This window comes from Haliotis rufescens, unplaced genomic scaffold (genome assembly GCF_023055435.1).
Source record: "Haliotis rufescens isolate VD_foot unplaced genomic scaffold, xgHalRufe1.0.p SCAF_61, whole genome shotgun sequence".
Classification (NCBI taxonomy): Eukaryota; Metazoa; Mollusca; class Gastropoda; order Lepetellida; family Haliotidae; genus Haliotis; species Haliotis rufescens.
This window is the reverse complement of record NW_025964346.1, coordinates 1,692,586-1,719,605: the sequence shown is the minus strand read 5'-3', so window position 1 is coordinate 1,719,605 and position 27,020 is coordinate 1,692,586. Positions and strand designations below refer to the sequence as shown.

At 40.0% G+C, this 27,020-nt stretch overlaps 1 protein-coding gene across 4 annotated transcripts; it reads left to right on the top strand.

The window, feature by feature from the left end:
* Positions 1-1,470: 1,470 nt before the first annotated feature.
* LOC124125022 (probable palmitoyltransferase AKR2) lies at positions 1,471-16,389 on the top strand. Of its 4 annotated transcripts, none has more exons than XM_046488338.2 (9): positions 1,471-1,606; positions 4,947-4,996; positions 5,823-6,128; positions 9,724-10,002; positions 10,489-10,576; positions 10,940-10,990; positions 11,407-11,420; positions 15,231-15,299; positions 15,672-16,389. In XM_046488338.2, exons 2-9 carry the CDS (start codon positions 4,969-4,971, stop codon positions 16,256-16,258), a joined length of 1,422 nt encoding a protein of 473 aa, XP_046344294.2. In that variant the 5' UTR covers positions 1,471-1,606; positions 4,947-4,968; the 3' UTR covers positions 16,259-16,389. The 4 variants fall into 4 exon arrangements, with proteins under 4 accessions (XP_046344294.2, XP_048242788.1, XP_048242789.1 ...); XM_046488339.2 differs by having other exon boundaries at positions 1,492-1,590; XM_048386831.1 differs by lacking the exon at positions 5,823-6,128.
* The last annotated feature ends 10,631 nt before the right edge of the window (positions 16,390-27,020 follow it).

Here is a 27,020-nt window from a genome sequence, read left to right as displayed (position 1 = left end):
AAATGTAGTTTAGATGAGTGAGTAAATGTAGTTTAATGAGTGAGTGAATATATTTCAGATGACTGAGTAAATGTAGTCTAGATGAGTGAGTAAATATATTTCAGATGAGTGAGTAAATGTAGTTTGATGAATGAGTTAAGATATTTCAGATGACTGAGTTAATGTAGTTTAGATGAGTGAATATAGTTCAGATGAGTGAGTTAATGTACTTTAATGAGTGAGTGAATATATTTCAGATGAGTGAGTAAATGTAGTTTGATGAATGAGTTAAGATATTTTAGATGACTGAGTAAATGTGGTTTAGATGAGTGAGTGAATATATTTCAGATGACTGAGTACATATGGTTTAGATGAGTGAGTAAATATAGTTCGGATGAGTGAGTGGATAGTTTAGATAAGTAAGAGAATATAGTTTAGATAAGTTTGTAAATGTACTTCAGATAAGTGAGTGAATACAGTTTAGATGAGTAAGTGAATTTAGTTTCGATGAGTGAGTGAATATTGTTCAGATGAGTAAGTGAATATAGTTTGGATGAGTGAGTGAATATTGTTCAGATGAGTGAGTAAATATATTTCAGATGACTGAGTAAATGTAGTTTGATGAATGAGTTAAGATATTTTAGATGACTGAGTGAATATATTTCAGATGACTGAGTAAATGAAGTCTAGATGAGTGAGTAAATATATTTCAGATGAGTGAGTAAATGTAGCTTGATGAATGAGTTAAGATATTTCAGATGACTGAGTAAATGTGGTTTAGATGAGTGAGTAAATATATTTCAGATGAGTGAGTAAATGTAGTTTGATGAATGAGTTAAGATATTTCAGATGACTGAGTAAATGTAGTTTAGATGAGTGAATATAGTTCAGATGAGTGAGTTAATGTAGTTTAGACGAGTGAGTAAATATATTTCAGATGAGTGAGTAAATGTAGTTTGATGAATGAGTTAAGATATTTTAGATGACTGAGTAAATGTGGTTTAGATGAGTGAGTAAATATATTTCAGATGAGTGAACAAATGTGGTTTGATGAATGAGTTAAGATATTTCAGATGACTGAGTACATGTGGTTTAGATGAGTGAGTAAATATATTTCAGATGAGTGAGTAAATGTAGTTTGATGAATGAGTTAAGATAGATCAGGTCTTTGAGTAACATGTTTGGATAAGTGAAAGAATTTTGGTGCGTTAGTTTTTGGTGTGAGAGTGAATATAGTTATAGTGATTGAGTGAATATATTTTGAGTGAGTGAGTTTGGGTGAGTGCGTGTTTCAGCACATACTTACACTACAGTATTTCGATTATACCACTGGGGTAAATCGACTGGTTGCTGTAAAGGGAGGCACCTGTGCATAGCGTGTGAGCGTGCATTTAACAAGTAGTCTTTAAATCATGCGGTGTTTTTTCCCTCTACTAGCTGGATCACATTTCAGGCTGTGTGTGTGGGTCGGGGACTTCGATCTGTGCAGATTGCTTGGTTACCTAATGTTTACGTCAGTGTTATCTACTGGGTCGAGGTGTGCCTTGCTACAGTGTAGTGCGCAGAACGTGGGAGGGGTGGACATATTGGTGAAGTGAAGGGAGTCAAAACGTGAGTGTAATTTCAGGTAAGAACTATATTGCTTTCATTGGAGATGAAAAAGGCGAACACACGTACGTTCAATAGTAATACAATACTAGAGTCGCGTGACAGTATAACGGAATCTAACACAGAAGCCACGTACGTGCAATAGCAATACAATACTAGAGTCGCGTGATAGTACAACAGCATCTAACACGACAAAGTCACATACGTTCAGTAGCAATACAATGTCAGAGTCGCGTGACAGTACAGCAGCATCTAACACGACAAAGTCGCATACGTTCAGTAGCAATACAATACTAGAATCGCGTGACAGAACAACAGCATCTAACACAGCAAAGTCACATACGTTCAGTAGCAATACAATACTAGAGTCGCGTGACAGTATAACAGCATCTAACAGAGCAAAGTCACATAGGTTCAGTAGCAATACAATACTAGAGTCGCGTGACAGTACAACAGCATCTAACACAGCAAAGTCACATACGTTCAGTAGCAATACAATACTAGAGTCGCGTGACAGTACAACAGCATCTAACACAGCAAAGTCACATACGTTCAACAGCAATACAATACTAGAGTCGCGTGACAGTATAACAGCATCTAACAGAGCAAAGTCACATACGTTCAGTAGCAATACAATACTAGAGTCGCGTGACAGTACAACAGAATCTAACACGACAAAGTCACATAGGTTCAATAGCAATACAATATTAGAGTCGCGTGACAGTACAACAGCATCTAACAGAGCAAAGTCACATACGTTCAACAGCAATACAATACTAGAGTCGCGTGACAGTATTACAGCATCTAACACAGACGTCACATACGTTCATTAAGAAATAAACGACGAGTGGCTGTTGTTTATTGTACAATAACAAACTGCAGGGAGAATAAACAATGAGGTTTGCAGCCCCGAGTAGTTTATTCTCCCTGCAGTGTTTTGTTTGTAAGATAGAAATATTTCTTATATTAACATTACGTACAGCCTCTTTGAGGATGTTGATCAAGTGTGTTTAAAAATAGTTCCCTTAATTTTAATAACGATGACTCCCTGAATAGCATTCGACAAGTCCATTTACTACAGGTGGCTTAAGTTTGGTATTTCCCGTATATTTTCAAAATCCCCACGTCGACACTTCAATCTAGAACAATGGCACATAGAACAATGTTTTATTGTGAAATAACCCACGCTTCGTTCTTCCTTGCTCTTTGTGATTTATCGCGTAGCTATCTTCCATATAGCAATCTAATACTAGAGCCGCATGTTAGTATTAAAGTATATTTAACGTGATTTTATAATCACATTGATGTCGGACTCATTTGGGTCAATAATAAGTACGACATGCACGAGCGTCATCCCGCGTGTTTTATAGCAACTGTGATCTACTTTCTTCATCATGCGTTGGAATATACACAAAAAGAACCACACAGCGATAACCTTCTGTGCCGCTATGACAGGGCCATATGTGTAATCTGTAGATCAGGTTTCAACCTAAATAAACAATACCACCCGTGATACGAGTGTCACTGAGGTCATGTTGACCCGATGTCTTATCAGTTTTTACAAGTGCACTCCACAGGGTAGGTCGACTATGGTTATATGCGTTTTAAGAGCGTCCATAAATGAAGTCAGGAAGCATGTATTGTAAAGGCAGTAGAACACAGGGATAAAAGGGGCGTACCTATTTCAGTAACTTGCACTTTCCTGTGATATGTATTGCGGCCTTCTAGTTTTTACCAACTTTGACTATGAAATTTTTCAAAGTTCTGAATAGTTGTGAGACAATGGTGTCATGTGGCACGTGGTCTAACTATGCACTTAAACAGGTTTATGAAATAGTAAATGTCATATCTATGGTGCAAAATGGATTATAAATTTCATTTCATTATTTTTTGCTGTATAGATTGTTAACAAAAACCTAAGTAGTCGAAATATCAACATATATCAACATATAGAATATAAACAAATAGAATATAAACATATATGAAAACGGAAATTAATTAACAAGACAATTCGTCTTCAAACCACAGCCACCTTTCTCATTAGATTGCTCTGTCCATTAAACACTGCCTATGCCATATGCTACTCATGTGCCTCGTCAAGTTCAAGTAGATAGAGGGTCAATACCCAGTATGTATGGAGTCAATACCCAGTTGATAGATATTCAATACCAATTGGATATGGACTCAACAGCCAATAGATGAAGAGAATAATTATATTGTGTTGATATCCGGTAGATTGGGAGCTGATACCACAGACATACGGTGACGATAACGAGGACATATGGAGCCAAAACCGAGATATGGAATCAGTACGCAGTAGATAGGTAGTTGCTTACCAGCAAACAGAGAGTCAAACGAAATAGATAGAAAGCTTCTGGCATCAAATCTGGAAATGTTCTCCACATGTCTGCAATCACAGCTTTTTGAAAGCTATGCAAAGGCCTTGAATGTTGTCACCTTGATCAAGCACCTTTTGGGTAGGAATCGTATGACGCTCGTTGAAATCTTCGTAGAATGAACCTGCTCGATTGTACCTAAAATCTTGTGAAATGTAGACACCAAATACTAGAGCTGCTAGAATATTGCTCTTGTGGATATCTGTTGTCTCTCTTATACTCTATGCACGGATCTATAATGAGGCGGCCTCACTGGTCTCCTTTATATCAATCAGTGGAATGAAAATGGCTGTAACGATGCCCTGAGTGAGAACAAATGATCTCAGACAATCATATAACCAACACGATCTGATGAGGCGTGTTAAAATGTTTATTAATTGCACTTTGTCAAATAATCTTAATATGTGTTAAAAAATATATGAAACACAAACCACTTGGGTGTGTGACAATGTAGAAACTAGGTGAGTGGAGAGGGTAGGTCCCACTATCTGATCAACAACCGGGGAATAGGTACTGCACAGTGGGTTGTCGGAGTATAATGTATATTGTAAAAAGTGTCCAAGCACCCAACCTTACACTATTTACTTACACATTGTTTCCTTGTATGACAAAATAGAGACCTACAGACAAAGTGCATATATAACCAAGCTATACATATGGCCGTTCGATTGACCCATGGCAATATGAAAGTCTTACTGCTGTCTACCCGACATGAACTTATGTCTGTCCCACACATATCTAGAGCCTCGATTACGTAATGGAGAAATCATGGAAATATGTTGATTCTGGAATCAACAGATTCGAGTGGTTTCTCTTAATAAGTTTTCACAATGACCTAGAGTTCCTTCAGCCTCACTTGTACAACATACTGTTCTGAATGGCCAGTGAATTCCTGGCTCAAAATCAACCACAACAATAATTATGTGACGTCGTCATAATTGTTTAATGTTATTTATTTTACAGAAGGGATTGGCTATATGCTGTGATGTTTGGATCGTTGCTGATAATAGTATGTAAGTGACTTTTGTATATCGACATGGTACAGATACAAAAATGTTTACCCGTGTCACTGACTAAATATAGATTATATAAAACAGTGATTCCTCTTGACGAGGTCAATATGCAGAAACACGGACCTCAGGCCCGACCCCTTCCGTGGTATGACCGAACCTCCGCCTGTCCAAGGTCCTTGTTTTTGTATATTGACCTCGTCAAGCGTACTCACTTGTATAAATATATACAGTGGCAGTAAGAAGTAACAATGAGAACAGAGTTTACATAGATTTCAGCTTCATTAACGCTAAAATACAACGCCTCGATACAGGTATCTTTATCAAGCAAGTGAACAACAGCTGGGTAGAACAAGATCATATAGCTGATACGTGCATATTTACAAGCGAGCCAATTGCAGGCTCAACTGTGACCATTGTTATGTTTAACTAGACTGAAGTCGACCTGTCTTAGATCTATGTCCCGACAGTGGAATTTAGTAACCCTCAGTAACCAAGGTTCATACTCATAGTCATATGATCTTAAATGTGAGTGACTTGAGTTTAACACCGTTTTGAATGACGTGTCAGCTAAATGTGGGGGAAAATTCCTACGTGAAGCTGGTCTTTGACGTTTCCTACTTCGGTGAAAGCAACGAGCAGGATATGGTGCTGACAAACCTGGACCTGGATCATCAGTGCGAATCTGGGGTAGCCATCTTACTTGTGTTTACTCCTTAGATGGCTTGGGCCTCCATGACCACGATCTATGATCACTAGCCTTGTCATGCAAGCTTCAAACACGTCGGCAATCAGGTAGACATGTATCTCATTTCACTTCTGTTTTCAGTTTCTGTGCTACAGGGTGTCCCGGTGTGTGAGTGGGGCAAGTATGGACACAACTGTGACCGACTATGTTCAGATCACTGTGGACTTCTTCCTGGCAGAAACCTCCGACCCTGTCACAAAGACACTGGGGAGTGTTTACATGGGTGTGTTCGTGGTCGGCATGGTGACCACTGTGATCAACTTTGTAGTCAGAACTGCATCAGCACCATCTGCAACCAAGGCAACGGGGGATGTACCCTCGGGTGTATAGATGGATACATTGGATACTTCTGTAACATAACAACAGGTGCACAGATACAGACAGCAGGTACATAGACACATTTATTAATCATATAATGGGCAGGTTTGTTGGCAGGATAAAGCCAATGAATAAAAACGATTCCATTGGGGTCATATGTGGATAGAGATGCAAATATCAAAGGTCAAATGGGGACTACTTTCAGTGTTTACAAACAAACATGGCGTTGCCCTTGTAACTCGGCGATCGAGTCAAAATTAACCATCGGGAATCTGGAGAAACTAAAGGGATAATTGCTATCATCATCAAAAGAATATATTGGTCTGATATACTGAAAATTATTGTCTAACTGTGAGGTAGTTAAGGCATTTTACATGTTGTGGCAACTTTTTGCGATATAAATGCAAAACTATTTTGCAAGGTCACCAGCCAAGCGGAATGAGTTTCCATTTGTGCTTAAAGACCTCTGCGGATTGGAACTTTTTCCTCAAATTACAACAGTTAGATTTGGCCGCAATATTTTCGAATTGTTTATTTGTCTCGTTTTGTCGCTGTGTGTACATCTGACTGCACTTCGTAATCGTAATGTTATGACAGGACAGACTGTTAACAACGTCTGACTGTGACCGTGACGTTTCATAGACTAGAGGAAGAGTAGTTTCCCTTGATAAAGGGCAGTTACTCTATCGGACAGAAGGATTGCCGGGAAAGTCAAGTAAAAGAATTTGTGTTGGCAATTGTTGTTTCGCACATATGTTGTTACTCCACTGTATCAGAAAGAGGTTTCAGTGGGAACTGTGTTTGCTACTGTCACTGCCGGACTGACACATCACTTACCCTCTGACGTTGTATATATTATTGCGCACATTCCAGGAAATGTTTAGGTAATGTTTGTGAGAGATGGAAAGAGATTTTTGAGCGCAGAACTGTATGACATTATATAATAAAGAGGTTATCACGCTTGTGTGTTTGGCGATGGTAAATATCCTGTATTAGGAATAGACATTATGTAAATCTTGAAATTAACGCAAGCGTGAATTAAATGCGTGAAATGCGAGAGATCTTTGTTCGCCTTAATGAAACTTCGCATTGATGTCTCCAAAATGACTATAAGCAATAAGATGGCCTCATTGCACACTTTGAATAGCGGAAATACCAACTTGAATATATACACAAACACGGTTTATTGAGCAGCAGTTGTGACAAGTACATAAGAATACCATTTAAAGAATAGAAGTTACACAATGGCCTTCCTGTGAGTTATCACTGCTGGGGTCAAGAGTTCTACCCACTTGTGTCACACTAGGCATCATTGACCAGTCCAATCAGTGAACTGTTGTTGATTCAATTATTTTATTGCATTTGAATTTCCTTAAGGCCAGTCAACAGAATAAACATATGAACTGTGTGTTTAATTTTAGGAAAACACCGTTTATAGTTAATACGGAAGTTCTTTATGAAATGTTAATAAGCGATGACATTTGCTGTTTGATTGGGGATCGGGGGAGTCGCATTTTTAGCCAGGGGTCAGCAGTCGTATTTATTGGAGATGCATAGATTTCAAGATTTACAGTATTTAGCTCGTCAAGGCTCGCAAAATGCAATGTTTATTCTTCATACTGGATATTTACCATCCCAAAACACACGCGTGATAACCTCTATAAACACAGAATCTGATAAGTTATGTGTAAGAGTTGAGTCAGATCATAGACACTTAGTATAGATGTTGATAAGATGGAACAAATTAGATTGGCAGGTGCTAGTGTCATAGGACTATTCAACTATTACAGATTTTTACAGTTTTAAAAATGCTTTGTTAAATATCTAGGTTGAACAATTTTCCCATTGTTGAATGCATGGTCTATTGAAGGTTGCGTGTTGCAACGTGATTAGCTGTGTATAAATCCGCAACTGTATCAGATTTATTTTCTGTAACAGTAACACAAGTGTATCATTCAAAGGCAATACAATAAATGAATCAACAATAGTTCACTTATAGGACTGGTCTAGTTTGACACAAATGGGTAGAACTCTTGACCCTAGCAGTGATAAGTCACCGGAAGGCCATTGTGTAACTACTATTCTTTAAATGGCATTCTTATGTACTTGTTACAACTGCTGCTCAATAAACCGTGTTTGTGTATTTTTCAAGTTATTCAAAGTCTTTTGTATATGTTGTCTACTTTTCGTAAAATCATGATTTGTCATGTAAAAGCTTAATTTCAAACCAAAAGAATAGGGCATGATTCTGTGTCCAACAAGTACGATGGATACTTGAAAAAGATTCTGAGATGAAGTGGAAGATTGAAGTGGACGTGACCAATATGATGTCCGATGCAATTCCCGACTGTGTCATATGTCCCATGAACAATTGACTTGCCTTGCATGTGTTTGACGGATGACACCTGTGTGGCAGGATAAGCTCACCTTTTCCCGATTATCTGGTGTCATCAATATTAGATAGTGATTCATGAACAGATGCTCATTATATTGTCGGAATCGGATAATTGACTTATAGTGCAGGATTGCATTATATGAGATGTGTTCAAGGGATATGCAATTACATGTATATACGAACGGGTCATTATATAGTGTTCTCACTAGATGTGTCTGTGTTACAGTGTCCACTACCTACAGACCGTGTGACTGGGGCGGGATGTGTGCAGGGATATGTACTTACATGTATATACGGACGTTTTGTCTGATAGTGTTCTCACTAGCTGTGTCTGTGTTGCAGTATCCACTACCTACAGACCTTGTGGCTGGGGCAGGTTGGGTGCAGGTATATTTACTTACACGTATATACAGACGTTTTGTCGAATAATGTTCTCACAAGCTGTGTCTGTGTTGCAGTGACCACTACCTACAGATCATGTGACTGGGGCAGGATGTGTGCAGGGATATGTACTTACATGTAAATACAGACGTTTTGTCTGATAGTGTTCTCACTAGCTGTGTCTGTGTTGCAGTGACCACTACCTACAGACCGTGTGACTGGGGCAGGATGTGTGCAGGGATATGTACTTACATGTAAATACAGACGTTTTGTCTGATAGTGTTCTCACAAGCTGTGTCTGTGTTGCAGTGACCACTACCTACAGACCGTGTGACTGGGGCAGGATGTGTGCAGGGATATGTAATGACATGTATATACAGACGTTTTGTCTGATAGTGTTCTCACAAGCTGTGTCTGTGTTGCAGTGTCCACTACCTACAGACCGTGTGACTGGGGCAGGATGTGTGCAGGGATATGTACTTACATGTATATACGGACGTTTTGTCTGATAGTGTTCTCACAAGCTGTGTCTATGTTGCAGTGACCACTACCTACAGACCGTGTGACTGGGGCAGGATGTGTGCAGGGATATGTACTTACATGTATATACGGACGTTTTGTCTTATGGTGTCTTGTAAGCTGTGTCTGTGTTGCAGTGACCACTACCTACAGACCATGTGACTGGGGCAGGATGTGTGCAGGGATATGTACTTACATGTATATACGGACGTTTTGTCTGATAGTGTTCTCACAAGCTGTGTCTGTGTTGCAGTGACCACTACCTACAGATCATGTGACTTGGGCAGGATGTGTGCAGGGATATGTACTTACATGTATATACAGACGTTTTGTCTGATAGTGTTCTCACAAGCTGTGTCTGTGTTGCAGTGACCACTACCTTCAGACCATGTGACTGGGGCAGATTTGGGGAAACATGCGATCAAGGCTGTCCTCCAGGCTGTGCCCTGGGTTCCGACAGAAACACCAACTACTGTCAGACTGACACAGGAACGTGCACTCGGGGATGTCGGCGTGGTTGGCATGGCGACCGATGTGAGAAGCTGTGTGGCGGGAACTGTATTGCGGACACCTGTCATCAAGGAAGTGGACATTGTACCCATGGCTGCAGAGGGAGATATACAGGAGATTATTGTGAAGCAGAAACAGGTAAATAGGTCGAATCCAATCAAGGACCCAGGCTATTGACTCACCACAGATTGAACAACTTCAAATAGTGTCAGGCTCTCGAGGCCAGAGAATGAATACTAGTAAACTAATACTTGTTCAGTTGGACAAACGATGAATGGAATTTCAAAAGTAGCAATAAACAGTATTATGATGAATACTAAATCTGTTGAATGTAAACAAATGAAAATTAACCTTAAGTGGCTAATATCTATGATTTATCAAGACTTCATCACTAAAGTAGGCCATTTGTTTATATTTCTCATCTGAGAGGAAGGAAAATCTTGTTCTACGTACATAATTACACTGTTTTTGACAATAACCGCATGTAACTGTCGGGTTGATAAGGTACACAGTATATATAATCAAAGCTGATCAGGAAAATTTCGAAAGGCCTGTTTAAAGGAACGACGTATAGTGACAAAGGGAAACAAGACTTATTAGTCATATTGTGTTTGTTTGTTACAGATTGGGGGCACAGTACACAGAGTATGCAATGGATGTGGATGTTACCTGTTGTGATCTTTATCTTTTTGACAATTTGTTGCTGGAAGTGGTAAGTTTTCTTATTGTGGATCGGGAACTAACTCACACTACTTCAGCATCTACTTTATGATCAACTCATTTTGTTCATCGTACCTACATATTCCATGCGTATAATGTAGTACTACAATCTATAGGATTCCAGTTTTACGAATACACGAATATTATTTTATATTTACCATGTTACCAGTGAAAACCATTTGTGTTTGAGTTGGTATTGTATCCGGTCGTTCATTTTAATTTAACACAAGGCACGGTTTAACTGACAAATATTAACATGTATTCGTGTGGGGTCACCACAAGGGGTTGGTGCATACGAGGAAATATCAAGCAGCTACCCTGTGTATTATTAATAATCTTATTAATATCTTTGCAGTCCACGATGTAGAAGAACGTTTGACAAAGGGTTTACGTGGCTGACAAAAAGGTAATTATCAAGAAGAACTGTTCTTTAAAACATGCGGTAGTATCTTCTCTAAATGATTGTTGGTAGTGTTACGGTAGGGGTGGGTGAGTAAGTTTGGTTTAACACCGCCTTGGGCAGTAGTTCAGTTATATCATGGCGTGTCAGCTTGATCTGGGAGGAAAGCCGTAAGTGATGCAGGTCTCAGACGTTTACCACTTCAGTGACACCCGCGAGCACGGGTATGGTGCTGACAAACCAAGACACATAATCAGGGTGATCTGGGATTCATACGATCATAGGTCTTTGCCATGCCATGGCATGCGCAAATTGCAGCTTCTACGACGACTGAGCCAGCCCTGCCCCCATTGTTACTGTTAAACACATTATTACTTTATTTAAATATTGCAGTTCACTTACTGCCTTTTATTCTTTTTCAGGAATCCAAGGGCTTGTAAGTGATGTATTACTTTTTCATATTTTACTTGAAGCATACTTTGACATATACAGAATACAGTATGCATCTAATCATGTTGAATGCAACCCTTTATTGACCTATTTCGATATTTGGACGTTCATGTTCCACATTTCATGAGTGCCAGAATTGAGTTGATATTTTTGATAATTCACACTGCTTTCATTGACAGCCATCTTATCCACCATATACTCAAGCCATCCTCTAGGATGATAGTATGTCAAATTATGAGACTGAAAGACGCTGTTTCATAACATTTGTCAAGAGGTGGATTATCATTCTGTCACTAATGCGTTGTCAGCAACTATTCATCCAGGGAAACTAATTATGGATAACCCTGTATCATGATATTTGATTTCATGGAGAAAGCGAGATGTCTTCAACGTTAGACTTTTTGCTTTGAATTAAACTATATGCCGTAGGTGCTACCTCACTGCCTTCATGACAGCATAATATTGTACAGCCAAAGACATTTAGAAGACGGCATATGACTGACACCCGAAAAAAACCGATAGGACCCTGGGTATGATACAGATGGGGGAAACTCATGCCCACAACGCTAGAAGTTCACGTTGCTCCCGTGTTGCTGTAAGAAACCTAATGCAAGGTTACAGACAGACATCAGACAAGCCAAGAACAGGCAGACCCATGGTAATCACGCCCAACAGAGACCGGTAATTGATACTTTGCTTCATCCGAATTGCTTCCTGACTCTGACGTCATCAGCGACGAATTCCTAAGGGCACATGGTTATTCGACAGACAGTGGCCAGGCAACTCAGAGCTGAAGGAACTAGGGCTGCCAGAGCTTCCAGAGGACAGTTATTGACAGCGCAACATCGTCGTCAGATATTGAGATGGGCCCAGACTGTACGTCTTTGGCAGTGACGTGAGTGGCAGACGGTCGTCTTCACTAATGAAAGCCGGCTGTGTCTGTTCAGAGATGATGAAAAACAGCGTGTTTACCGCCTAAGGAGAGAACCAACGGCGACATGCTGCATGGTGGAGGGTGTGTGTGTTATGGTCTTGGGAGGAATTTGTGGGCAGAAGAGGAAAAAACTGGTCATCGTTTATCTCAGCGTTAGATGGATGACATTCTTCGTCCGATTGTCCTGCCATTTCTACTACAGCTGCCGCGTAGCGTCCTTCATCAGCATGACAACGCCAGACCCATACAGCCTGACTTGTACAGAACTCCCTTACAGCCAACAACGTCAACGTGATGCCTTGGCCTTTATCTTACCCAAACATATCCCCCGTAGAACACTACTTGGATGTCATGGATCGTCGTGTTCGACAGCGACCTCATCCCCCAACTAACAAACACGAACTGATCCAGTTCCCAAACAAGAATGGCGACGTATCACACGTGACGTCATAAGAGGACTGAAACTATATGTGCGCTGGAGAGTTTTTGCGTATCTTCAACCAGAGGATGGCCATACACGCTATTACTGTGACGTGCTATTAAACTTGGTCGATTCTAGATGTATGGGCCTTTTTCCTATCACAGTCAAAACTTTTTTTTGCTACCCCACCTCAATTCAGGCACATGTCGTGCCAATATCTGATGCCGTATGACTGTTATTTTAAATGTTGATTTCGATCTTGTCAAAACTTAATGCATCTATATTTTGTGGTTTTTTTAACTTGAGTGATTTAAAACTATGGTGAAGTTTCTTTAGGTCGTCAGTTTAGATGTTCTATATATTTACACATGCCACATGAATGTGGTGATGTCGGACCGAATTCTTGCAGTTGTAGGCTATTTGCAATTACTGTCTGGTTACACAAAACACATTTCTCTCATGTAACCACACACTCCTTAGATACAATGACTAGGACTGGCACCCCAAGCTCCCTATTGCAGCCACACAAACATCAGACACTGTGTCCAGGACTGGCACCCCAAGCTCCCTATTGCAGCCACACAAACATCAGACACTGTGTCCAGGACTGGCACCCCAAGCTCCCTATTGCAGCAACACAAACATCAGACACTGTGTCCAGAACTGGCACCCCAAGCTCCCTATTGCAGCCACACAAACATCAGACACTGTGTCCAGGACTGGCACCCCAAGCTCCCTATTGCAGCCACACAAACATCAGACACTGTGTCCAGGACTGGCACCCCAAGCTCCCTATTGCAGCCACACAAACATCAGACACTGTGTCCAGGACTGGCACCCCAAGCTCCCTATTGCAGCCACACAAACATCAGACACTGTGTCCAGGACTGGCACTCCAAGGTACCTATTGCATCCACATTTTCATCAGACACTGTGTCCAGGGCAGGCACCCCGAGCTCCATTTTGCATCCACATTTTCATCAGACACTGTGTCCAGGACAGGCCCTCCAAGGTACCTATTGCATCCAGATTTTCATCAGACACTGTGTCCAGGGCAGGCACCCCGAGCTCCCTTTTGCAGCCACATTTTCATCAGACACTGTGTCCAGGACAGGCACTCCAAGGTACCTATTGCATCCACATTTTCATCAGACACTGTGTCCAGGACAGGCACGCCAAGGTACCTATTGCATCCACATTTTCATCAGACACAGTGTCCAGGGCAGGCACCCCGAGCTCCCTTTTGCAGCCACATTTTCATCAGACAGTATGACCAGGACAGGCATCCCAAGGTACCCAAGGTAACAGACTTTACCTCCAAGACAGGCATCCAATGCTTCTATTGCAGTCACACAGTCGACAGACTTTAGCCCCACGACTGACTTCACATAGTCCACGGGCTCTAACTCACTGTAGCTACACAAACAACAGAATTTATCACCAAAACAGGCATTCTATAGGTCTCCACTGCAGTAACAAAGACAACAGGCCTCTAGCAAGCTGCTACACCCCACCAGTTTCTACCCCCACTGAAGTCACACACCAACACAAGCGCTCCTCGTGTGAGAACAACTATAGTTTGAGCAAAGGAAAATGTGCAGGTCATGAGCCAAACGTTTCCGACAATGTGTCAATTTACAAAATAAATAAATCCAGAATTAAAAATGAATGTGTTGCAAAACGTCCTTACCCTTGTCGCGAACACCTGGTGTCATCACTGTTTTATTAGTAGTCCATGGATATTTTCAGAGCTATTCTGCCTACATCTGTTTCGGCAGATCATAAATACTGGTTATTCTCAATTTATATTATCTTGAACATTACATGTTGGCATGCTAGACCGTGTTTTCATAATTTCATAAAATATCAGGCATGCTCGAAGTCTTTTATGGTATTTTCTCAAGAAAATCTCTGCCACATGTGTTTGCTCTGACTTGGCCCGGACGGTCAAGATTAATTTAAACCAACAAATACATCACATATACAAATACATCACATATACATATACATCACATATACAAATACATCACCAATTGTGTTCACATCGAAAGACAAGTATTTTAGCGCACCCAGCCAAAGGGTTATTTACCTTTGACCATGAAAATTATCACTATTTCACCTTCTTACACCAGCATTTCGAAGACTGTGTCATTGTCCAACTTTGTATGATATTTGGCCTGATCACCATGTATACATATCAGCCAGGAAGCCTAGATTCTACTCCGCAACTTTCCTTTTAACAGTCTCTACAATTAACAAGTTGATAAATGTATTATCTTATTATCCTTTTAATTTCAAACATGTCATCAAGCTCAATCCAAAAAGCAGATGTGTAGACACGCGGGGTAGATAGCATTTATATTTGTGTTGCATATTTATGAGAGTCATTAAGTTTACTTGACAATCACTACGCTACTATATATTTATAATTTCTAATTCAGCAGTGAGTGATCTGAGTAAGGATCACAGCCAGAGCGAGAGGGTTCCACTGCTCTCCACTGCTTCACACGGTAGGTGGGAGAACCCAGCGGGCAGCAAGCTCACTCCTAACCCTTCATGCATACAGTGTATTCAATGAACAAGCTTATGCAAAGCACTGTAATTATACATATTATATTATCTTAATAATTTCAAACAGCAATTGTACTGACAGTGTCTGACTTCATCTTATAAAGCTCAGCTCACAAACGTTAACACTCCCCAGCTATACACAGCTACTGAATGTAGAAGAAAGCATTTTAAAAAATGTCACATAAATCGATTATTCTTAGTTCAAAACATAAACCATATCCTCAGTAAGTTGATATCCATATAGGAAGTAGTTAATGATGTATCGATGTTCATGTCACGTATCAACACTTTGAGTTTACTCTGTGTTACAGTGACTCCATCACAAGCAGACCGCGACCTCTACTACGCCAGCGCGGACGGGGACCTGAAGAAGGTGAAGCGGATCCTGTCTGCGGGTGATGTCAACGTCAACTGTAGAGTGTGGAGCATGACACCCCTGATGGAGGCAGCACGGTGGGGACACAGAGAGGTGGTTAAACTCCTTGTTAGTAAAGGCGCTGATGTGTCACTGGTGACAGATGGCGGTAACAACACCCTTCACTGGGCCTGTGTGAGTGGAAACTTGGTGACGGTGAAGTTTGTCCTGTCTCTAAACGTGTTGGACATCAACAGTAGAGGAGTGGGGGGCAGGACACCGGTGATGTGGGCAGCAGTGATGGGACACAGTGAAGTGGTGAAGCTCCTTGTGAGTGAAGGAGCTGATGTGTCACGGGTTGACAATGGCGGTGAGAACGTCCTTCACTGGGCCTGTGTGAAAGGAGACGTGGGGATTGTTCAGTCTCTGAACGTGAAGGACATCGATGTCAATAACAACAACGGGCGGACAGCGACCGACATGGTGAGATCCATGGGAAATCAGAGACTGTTGAATCACCTGGTGTTCCGCGGCGCTCAGTGACGTCAGTGTCGTGTTTGTGTAGACGTGGAGGGGGACATGTGGTGTGCCGTTCATGTCGTCGTGTTACATATTTCCGGAGAAGATGAGAATGTTGGTTGTGTTTTTGTGGATATAAAACTTGTTAAAATATGTCCATAGAGTTTGTCATTTGTTGTGTTTGGTATGAAAATTAACTGAGTTTAAATATAGATGATGTGTGATTATTGTGTAAACACCTGTCTCGTAATATAATAAGTCTGTGTTAATTGTGTGTCATGAGTTTGGAATTAATCGTGAAACAGCCAAAAACTGTTTGTTTACATCTCGCTGCACTCTCTGACCTCAGACTGAGCCGAGGTTGTCCAGCTGACGTGGCGGCAAATGTACAATGGTGGTGATGTCACAGTGCTGATGACGTCACACCATTGCGGCCAAGGCCTTGCACTTAAGTGACCGGTGGCTTTCTCTGCCATACTTTACTCAACAACAAAAGTTCCTGTGACACCAATATTTTAGTGTATTTTTCAAACAAGTAAAGTTCGGTTTTCAATATTGTAGGTGAGATGAGGTGAAATGGGGTTTAACGTCGCGTCCAAGATTATTGCACTTATATAGCGACGTGCATGTACGTGTGTGTGTTTGTGTGGCTGCTTGTACTAGTCCGGACTGATGCCGATTTATAGTGCTAGCTCACTGAGATACCATGCCGCAGTTTAACATGAATACCACACTCAGACACAGTATACTGACTCCGAACCGACCAGTCCTCGTTTTAGCCCCTTAATGCCATAGCCAGACAGGGAAACAACAAGTACCATCTTTGAACGTCTTTTGGTATGACGCGGCCGGGGGTCGAACCCTGGACCTTCCGCTCTCCGGGCGGACGCTCTACCACTAGACCACGGAGGTGGTCTCAATATTTTAATATATGTATGGAATCAAGTCACAAAAACGCAACTGCTACAGAAAAGTATGCATTCAATGCAAAAGTTGACTTTTATGCAAGCCCCATGCAATACACTACCCAAGAATGTGTATAAAAACATGTGCGTTAATGGGATTCCATATGCATTGTTTACCATGGTGCTGACAACAACCACTCAGAAAAAAAACAATATTACGCAATTATTCAACATTACGAAATATCACGCCTGTTCGAATATGCGAGCAATTGGTATGCTTGAAGCAGGTTCGAGTCAACGTGATGTTGCAAGACAATGTAACAATGTAACCACCGTCAAGCACGTCTACAGTGGTGCAGACAGCGTCTACTCTGGACGGCCACGCAGTGGGGCAAGTTCTATTCACTGACGAGTCTCGTTTTCACCTCAGCCACAGCGATGGACGGATTCGAGTGGACCAACGTCGAGGTGAACGTTACGTCAATCATTGCGTCATGGTATGGGTCGGGGTAGAGGGAAATCTAAATGGACAGCGCTACCGCCACGAGATCATCAGGACTGTTGTTCTACCGTTTTTGCGTTGTCATGGCCAAGGCATTACCTTTCAACGTCTCATATTGCTCGACTTGTTCAACAAAACAACGTGAATGCCCCCTGGCCGGCTCGCTCCCCTGATCTCTCACCTATCGAGCACATGTGGGATGATATGGATCGGCGCCTTCGACGTCAACCACGTGTTCCACAGACACTCTAGGAAATTCGAAAACATGCTCCAGCAGACATGGACAGATATCCCACAGGACTTTGTGCGACGCCTGGTCAATTCCATGAGACGATTTGTTGCTAGCACCGCAACCAGAGGTGGACACACGCTATTTATTTGTAAATTGACATTTTGGCATGTTCTTGTTTTTTTTTATGAAACCACGCTTTTTCTGAAGTCAGTATGTCAAATTAGACCATTTGAACACTTACAGGAGTATTTTATCTGTTGCAAACAGAAATTGTTTCAGATTTGGTAAAAAGCATAACTTTGCATGAAATCTTAATCTATGTCAAAGGAACTTTTGTTGTTCAGTATATGTGGTAGAAATAGTTTGACAGAGGCAGATATATATACATCCTTTTAAATAAAGGCAGCCACAACCTTTCCATATTGATAAGAAATAGAAACAGTATCTAAACTAAGAAAATCTCAAAGGTATATGCACTGCCTAGCCATCAATGAAAGTGACGGTATTCTAAGTTTGCTCTATTTATTACATTTACTGTAATATTGAAGCACCCGAATGTGGCAACGATGATAGACATATGACACTCATATGACATGTCAAAGTAAACATTCATTGAGAATTGTCCGTGAGTTTAATTTACCGATAAAAAATCCCGTTGAAATTGTCAGTATTTTTTATGATTTTCAAATAAATAAATGATTAAAGTTGTCGTAAATTAGTTCATGCACAGACTGTTTCAAAGATTATGTTACAATAAGAACGACAGCTTGGATGGAATATCTTGATGGAAACCTACTGTCCATATAGATTTCAATGTCCTTGCTATATTATTATTGATAAAAAACCATCTTCGTGGTGATTAACATCAGCAATGTAAAAGATGTCTAAACAGGCCAAACAATCCTCAAATTGATATCGCTCAATATCGGACATCATGGTCATTTCTTAATAATTAACAAGATGATACTAACATGCTACCTACTAAGAGTAAGTTTACGTAGATTTGATCAAAATCGTAGAATCATTTCTATTTGCAGCAAAAATATTCAACAAACCTATTTTCGGTCACTCGTAACTCGCGCGCCATCTCAGACTAGAATTCTTTGTGCAATCATGCAGACCACTTATTTATATTTTGAGTGTCATTATACGTTGTTAATGATTTATACCTAATTTATTTAAATTTTGAAACGTGAATGTGAAAGCACAAGAGGTTTAGAGTAGGCTATATTTCATACAAGGAAACGATAAACTTCGCAGGTGAAATAAGGAAGTAATATCTACAAAGAAAGAGAAAATTACGAAAATATGAAGGACCTGGATAAAGTGTTTGCTAAAAACACATTTCCTTTCCTAATGTGTTTTTTTTTTAATAAAAGCGAATGTATTTACCCCTTGATTTATACATGGTAATTTAAAGACACGCGTATATTTCAAGTAAAGTTTGAAATAGATCATGATCGTAGATCAATGAAACTGATGGAATTATTTGTCATAAAAGGGAAAGCAGAATATGAAACTGAATTACGAAAATAAACCTAGCAAAGCCTTTAATATAAGTGGTTTTCAGCAACGATAGTGGCGGAAATGAAGGGAACATTTAGTTTCAGACACAGGTAAATGATACGCTATCATGGGTTGCCAGCCAAATTCGAGTTAGGAACAATGCTCACAAATACATCTCAACATTTGATTTTGAATGTGTTGAATTTGAAAACGTATTGCAAACGTACTCCCAGTGAAGCTAAATTCTCTATATTTTTCCTTGTTCCCTTATTCGTTTCCATCAGTATGTATCTTTCCCTTTTCATCTTTTTGCCTAGATACAGCATGGAGGGAACATATATGACTTGAACTGAACAAATAAACACAATGATGCATTCATCTTTCTCCTAGACAAGATATTTTATACACAAAAACCAAAGTGTGTACTCATAGCTGACACAACATACAACATATCAAATAAAAGTTAAGGATTGGGACAGATTATCATAATCTAGACTACACTCGACATCAATAATTTGTAAATCTAAAACTAATAAGATCTCAGAATGTAGGAAATACGAACCCTATCGTGTTTTGATGTTATTCCATTTTCTGATGAGATTAAAATGTGTATTTTATACACACATAGATAAACTACATAAGAAAAAAACAGCAGTTATTTGTGAAAACTGGCAAGCATGTAGGTCAACTCGTAGACAAGACATCGCGACACAACGTTGATTCGAACGTGCCCTGCCGATCACTTGAACAGTCTTGGCCATTCAATGGTTACGAGTTGATCATGAACTTCCTGCCTATAAATATACATAATACCACTTTAATATGAACGATCACAGCTATGTTTCCATAGCTTAGTTTTAATTTTTTTCGGTGAATCAGCATCATAAACAGAAAGACACTCTGCACCGTCGTTCCGTCTCTAGCGTGTAATAATGGAGTGCTAAAGGATGAAATGTTGAGAGACAGAATCGTGTGTGGAATAGCATCAGATCATTTGAGAGAGTTGTTATTGTAAGAGACGAACCTGATATCAACTAAAGCTGTGACCTTGTGTAAGGTCAATGAACTATCAGAGGAAAGGGGTACAAGAAATAACACAGATATTATCAACGGAATTTGACTTTCTGCGACAAAAGAAACCAAGTTATTGATCACATCCTGTTGGAGGAAATACTAATATGAGAGACTGCAGATGCTGTGGGTGGAAACACCAACAAGGCCGGTGCCAGGCCTTTGGAAAAAGGTGTCACAGATGCTACAACTTCAACCACTTCAAATTAGTTTGTCAGTCCAGTCCATCATGCCAGGAGACAAACAGTCACAGTGCCAGTGGACATTTGAAATGGACGTCAAGTCCAAGAGGCAGGTGTAGATTTCATGCAAGAACTAGGCCACCAAAGTATCGAGGATCACAAACTATTCATGATCTACAGCCAGCTAGCCATTGTGAAACTCAAGACGACTCGTATGAAAAAGATGAAAATGAGTGCTTGTTTATTGACACTATTGAGATAAATGGTATAGACAACATTCCATCAGAAGCACAAATAACAATCACAATAAATGACAATTCAGCAAGCTTCAATGTTGATGTGATGTCTCTCTTTTTGTTCAAACAAGTGGGACACAAAGAACTAATGTCCACGATTGGAGCAGTCAAACTAGTAGTGACAGTGGTGACACCATGATGTCATTTTGTCACATGCAAAGTGAATATTCGCTTCAAGAGCAAAATATACAAATTAGTATTCCACAGTACTGACAGCCCAATGAAACCAATCCTTGGAATACAAGACAGAATTGCCTTTGGCATGGGGAAACTTAACTCCGCTTTAAACAGTATTCAAGTTATATCGCGGCATGTCAGCTTAATGTGGGAGGAAAGCCGGAAATGATGCAGGTCTCAGTCGTATACCACTTTGGTGAAATTCGACAGATATCGTTACTTGCACATACCGCTTGGTATCACCGCAGCTTGCACCAGATAGGCATAACTCATCCTTAGTCTTTAGGGCTTTAAAGCGGTTTTATCAGGATCTTAAGAATATGACAAGGACTTACTGTTTTGAGACTTAGAAGGTTTGGGATGAAGGCGTGTGTTGTTTGATGCGATGGAGTCAGTTCATGAGTCCCTCGGTTTTCGTCCTTTTGATCTTGTCTTTGGCAATGCTTAAAAACACCAAAATAGTAAAATCATGAAGAAAATAATGTTTCAAGTTTTCCTCTGAGTGAGTGAGTTTTCAAAATCAAGATCTAATATAGTTCTTCAACATGGTCATGTAATATAGGACTCCTGTGGTAATTTGATCCCTCACAAGAAAACAAATGATAGATTGAAAGTTATTTTACCCAAATTCAGAAATTAATTAAGAAGAACATAGTTCACACAAAATTGTAGATGTACTGCACTTTTGTCCGTCAATGTCACTAGTTTATCAATTGAGTGAAAAGGACACGTGAATACTTGTAGCATTTTTTTTGAGGGGCATTTAGAAGTTGGAGTACTAAGTAAGGATATGATATATGGATGAACAACTTCTTTATTACAAGCGGAGTGGCGTTTCGGTGTAGGTTCTAACACCGTTATCAAGCAAGTGATGTACAGACTATGGTTGACAGGTATGTATATACAGGAAAGGAGGTGGTGTTTGCACAGTTGAGTAGGTTTGAGATAAACTGGTCTGGTTGGAGATTCTGCTTAGTCTGGGTATTTTGGATGCGGTTGAGGTGGTCGTCCTTTCAGTCGGATTTAGTGATCTAGGGCCGGGTTACTCTTGGTCGTTCCGACCTTGGCCGATCACGTGTTGACCCTTGCTGTTGAAACTTATCCCCTAGTATTTTGATGGTGCTGGGTGCTACATTGAAAAACTTGGCTACAGCTGATCGGGATTCATCTCATCTCTCATCCTTAGTCTTAAGTCTTAAGTTTCATCAGGATCGTAAGAATATGACAAGGACTTACTGTTTTGAGACTTGGAGGATTGGGATGAAGGCGTGTGTTGTTTGCTGCGACGGAGTTAGTTCAGGAGTTCCTCGGTTTTCGTGCTTTTGGCCTTGTCTTTGGCCATTCTGCTCGTGGACATATAAAGCACTTACAGTAGGATTGGATTAGTGGTAGGTTTGAAATGAGTTTGTTGGAGTATGTCTCATCAGTTCCGGGTAGGATTTCAAAGCTTGTGAAGTTGCTGTGAATAACTTGAAGGAATCCCAGGACAAGCTTACATTATGAAATGTGAGTCCTTGCGATAAACTCTTTGTGGGTTTGTCTATCCCTGGTCCACCATTACGTGATGGGTACCACGGTCGTTATGTTATTGACAGATAAAGTCAATGATACTGACAACCGTCATTAAAAGACACAGCTTTGTCATGTGAATATGATAAGAAAGACAGAAATGTCACTGTACTTACCAAATGTGTTGCGACCTTTTCTCTTGTGGATAAATTATCAAATTGTGATACTGATGAGAATTGTGACTTTGTCAAGTTTGATGGCGCTGCTGACTATGCTGGCCCTAAGCTAAACAAGTCTGAAGTTTTAGCTAATAGTCAGTTAGCCACCAGAGGAAAAGAGGCTAAGTTAAGATTTTCGTTCCCACTTTTCCCGTATACCTAAAACTTTTCTATTGTATGAAGGACGTCTCTGAACACGATTTCCTATTGGTAGAAAGGTTGCAAGTGCGTGCGTGTATTTTCAGGGGGTCAAAATTGCAAAATGAAGGGAAATTGCATCATTTGACAACATCTTTATTAAATCATTAAACTATCCAAATTATGTCTTTGATAACAGGTATTATTACCCATATGGGCTCAAATATGCAGTGTAATAACTTTTTGATATTTGCACAGTGTGCAATTAGTGATTCTCGAAGCTGATTGGTCAGTTAAACAAATGTCAATTTTCATTGGTCGACGGGACTATTTTTCTCTCATTGAGTTCATTCACAAATCCAGGGCATTCATTCACATGTTTTACGTGCTACAATCTCACTTAATCGAGATTTATAAGACTAGAACATAGTTTCATATAAACCACATGATTTCACATTATAATGAATAAAGCATTTATTTCGCACTAGTTTTAGTTTGGAATAAGCGTAATTACAAAAAAGAAAACTACGTCTGCGTTGTTTGTAAACAAACATGGCTGACCATTTGACACCTGTCAAAGTAAATGACCTCGTTAAAGTGGACGGAGATCTGACAGGAAGAGTTATTCGCATAATTCAACCTCTGAACACTTTTAATGTATTTGTTATCAAAACTGCATATGGCCGAAAGAAGTTCCAAGATTCAGATTGCGAGTTTTGCCAGATACTGTTTCTAGTGCGCAAAACACAACACCACCAAGTCCGGGGTTGCCAGCGTCTGTGCTAGAGGACTTGCTGTTTGACGACTTTTTCGACCCCCCGAATCCAAACACCGGACTGAATGCAGACAGGTTTGCCTTTGTGAACGATGATGACATCAAAAAGTTCTTAACTGCCAATGTAAACGAAAACACTATGAAAAAGACTAAACTTGATATGAATTTTGTGCACAAATTTATACAGGAAAGTTTAAATGACACAAGAAAGGTGGAAGAAATTAGCCCCTGTGAACTTAACATCATTCTTTGTAAATTTTTCATTTCGGCACGCAAATCAGATGGTTCGGAATACAAACCGTCTGCTCTGAAGGGAATCAAGGCTAGCATTGAGCGTTACCTCAAGCGACACGATTACAAACATCTGCTGGCAGAATCTATGCACTTTGGTAAACTGAGGGAAGTTTTGAAATCAACTTCAAAAATCATTAAAAAAGCAAGGAAAAGGAAACTTACCCCAGCGAGCTGATCCTGTGTCCGACATGGAACTGAATAAACTCCGTGAATCCGGACAGCTTGGCACTAAGTCTCCAGATGCTGTGTTAAACACATTGTGGTGGAACAATACAGTCTACTTTGGACTGAGGTCGGCCACGCCCCACAGACGCATGCAGTGGGGCGACGTAACACTCAAAACTGATTCCGATAATAAGGAATATTTACAGTATTTGGAACGCCAGTCAAAAACGCGACAGGGTGATCAATCCCGTGACTTGGCACCCAAAGCGTGGGCTCAACCTGGTGATGAATGTTGTCCGGTAGCAGTATACAAGTTGTATCGGGATGTTCGCCCGCGAGACTTTAGCAATGATGCGAGTCCATTTTATCTTGCAACAAACACACAGCTCGGTGTAAAATCCGAAAACACCTGGTTCAAACGCCAACCTGTTGGTAGAAACAAGTTAGGCTCTCTCATGAAGACCATGGCATCCAGGGCTGGACTGTCCTCAGACAAAAGGTTGACGAACCACAGCTCTAGAAAGCGAATGATCCAAACTTTATCCGACAATGGTGTCCCAGCGCATCAAATTATGCAAGTTTCTGGCCACAAGAACGTCCAGTCCATCAACAGTTATTCGACAATTAATGAATCACAACATCAAAATATCAACAAAATCCTGTCATCTTCTATGTCCACTCCACAAGCGTGTTTGTCAAATCCACCCAGAATCCCCGATGCACTAGTTCCCCATCAATCTGCACAGTGTCATGTTTCCAGTCAGTCACACTTGTCACAAATCACACACGACGTCCATTCCCTGCACACGGTGCAAACCCTGTTCTCGGGGCCCATATATCGAGGGGTTTTTAATTTCACCATTTCTTCCAACGACTCGGGTCACTCCACTGTCGACAGTCATCTACCGGCCCCGAAGAGAAGAATACTCATTGATTCTGACTCTGAGTAGTCTGCAGAACTTCTTGTCCGGAATAAACTTGGAACTTGGTTTCAGCTGTTGTAACTTTACTCAATCAAACATGACTTCTGTACATTCCTTCTATGTGGTTGATACAGTTTTTGGCATTTTTATCGAATGACACATGAAAAAATTGACAGGTTTTCCGTGTTTCCTCTTCTCAATGTGAAATTCATGTCCATGCTGATGCACGACGGCTGTTGTCTTGTCAATGAGAGGTCTTGTCAAAACAAGCCTTGATTAAAAAGCCTGTTGAACCTTTTTTGAAAATTGTTTTCTTTTATCAATGCTAGATAGTGTACGCTGTGTAACTCAGACAGAAATATAACTGAAATAATGTGATCTTTAAAGTTTTGTTAACAGAACTATATTTTTACGCATAGTAAGACGTTGATTGAGTAATGCGGTTGGAGTGCGTGGACAGTGTTTTTTTTACACGCGGATTAAAGAAAACAGCTGATTCTTGATCGGCTGCAGTTGATTGTTTTTTTCTTGAAACATGTCTTTAATATGAATATGGGTAATAAATAGAATAACCCACTCGGTACGAGTGATTACGGAAAGTATGCTAAAGCTCGGAACTTAAAACATTAATTTCACTCGTGACATATTTTCCGTAATCACTCGTACCTCGTGGGTTATTCTATAAATATGTTATTTGAATTTGGCAAACATAATGTTTCATGTAAAATCATGATTTTTACTTCATTTTCCAATCTTGTGACTAGGTAAAACACAAATTCCATTGAATTGAGACAACGAAACTGCTAAAATCTGCTTGCACCATTATGCTATCCTATACAAAATGAAAATATATCACATAGGAGCTGAGATATTGTATTGTTTACAATGTTAGCCCACCCCCAAAAAGAATCATTTTGAGGAAAACTGCTTCTTGAGATATGGTGGTAGATCATGTTTATGTAGTGGATGAGTGGGATAATTGCGACAATGCTTTAAAACACCAAAATAGTAAAATCATGAAGAAAAATAATGTTTCAAGTTTCCTCTGAGTGATTGGTTTTTAAAGTCAAGATCTAATATAGTTCTTCAACATGGTCATGTAATATAGGACTCCTGTGGTAATTTGATCCCTCACAAGAAAACAACTTATAGGTTGAAAGTTATTTTACCCAAATTAATTAAGATGAACATAGTTCAGACAAAATAATAGATGAACCGCACTTTTGTCCGTCAATTTCACCAGTATATCAATTGAGTGAAAAAGACACGTGAATACTTGTACATTTTCTTTGAGGGGCATTTAGAAGTTTGAGTACTAAGTAAGGATATGATATATGGATGAACAACTTCTTTATTACAAGCGGAGTGACGTTTCGGTGTAGGTTCTAACACCGTTATCAAGCAAGTGATGTACAGACTATGGTTGACAGGTATGTATATACAGGAAAGGAGATGGTGTTTGTAAACTTGATACATGAATCACAATGCTGAGATTGCTTGGTGTAATAGGGTTCAGTTACAAACTCCGCTTGTTAACTCTTTCAACACCGGTGACCGTGTACCGACCACACCATAGATAGGTCAAAATAATAGTGTGAAGTATTTTTAACCTATCTGTCATATCATTCATTTATTTAATACATCACTTTTCATAAAGTCAGAAATTACGTATTTCATTCCGTTTTATCATAATTTATAAACAGATTTAAAATTCTGAACTATTTCCCGTAATGTTATTGAAAAAAGATCATATGTAACACATGCTTCGACAACGTTTCTACATCGAACATGTCAAAAAGCAACATAAAGACGTTTCAATGATTATACACAAAATCAACTTAAACAAAAAATATTCTTGAAAAATTCCAAACCGCTGTTGGAAGTGAAGGAATA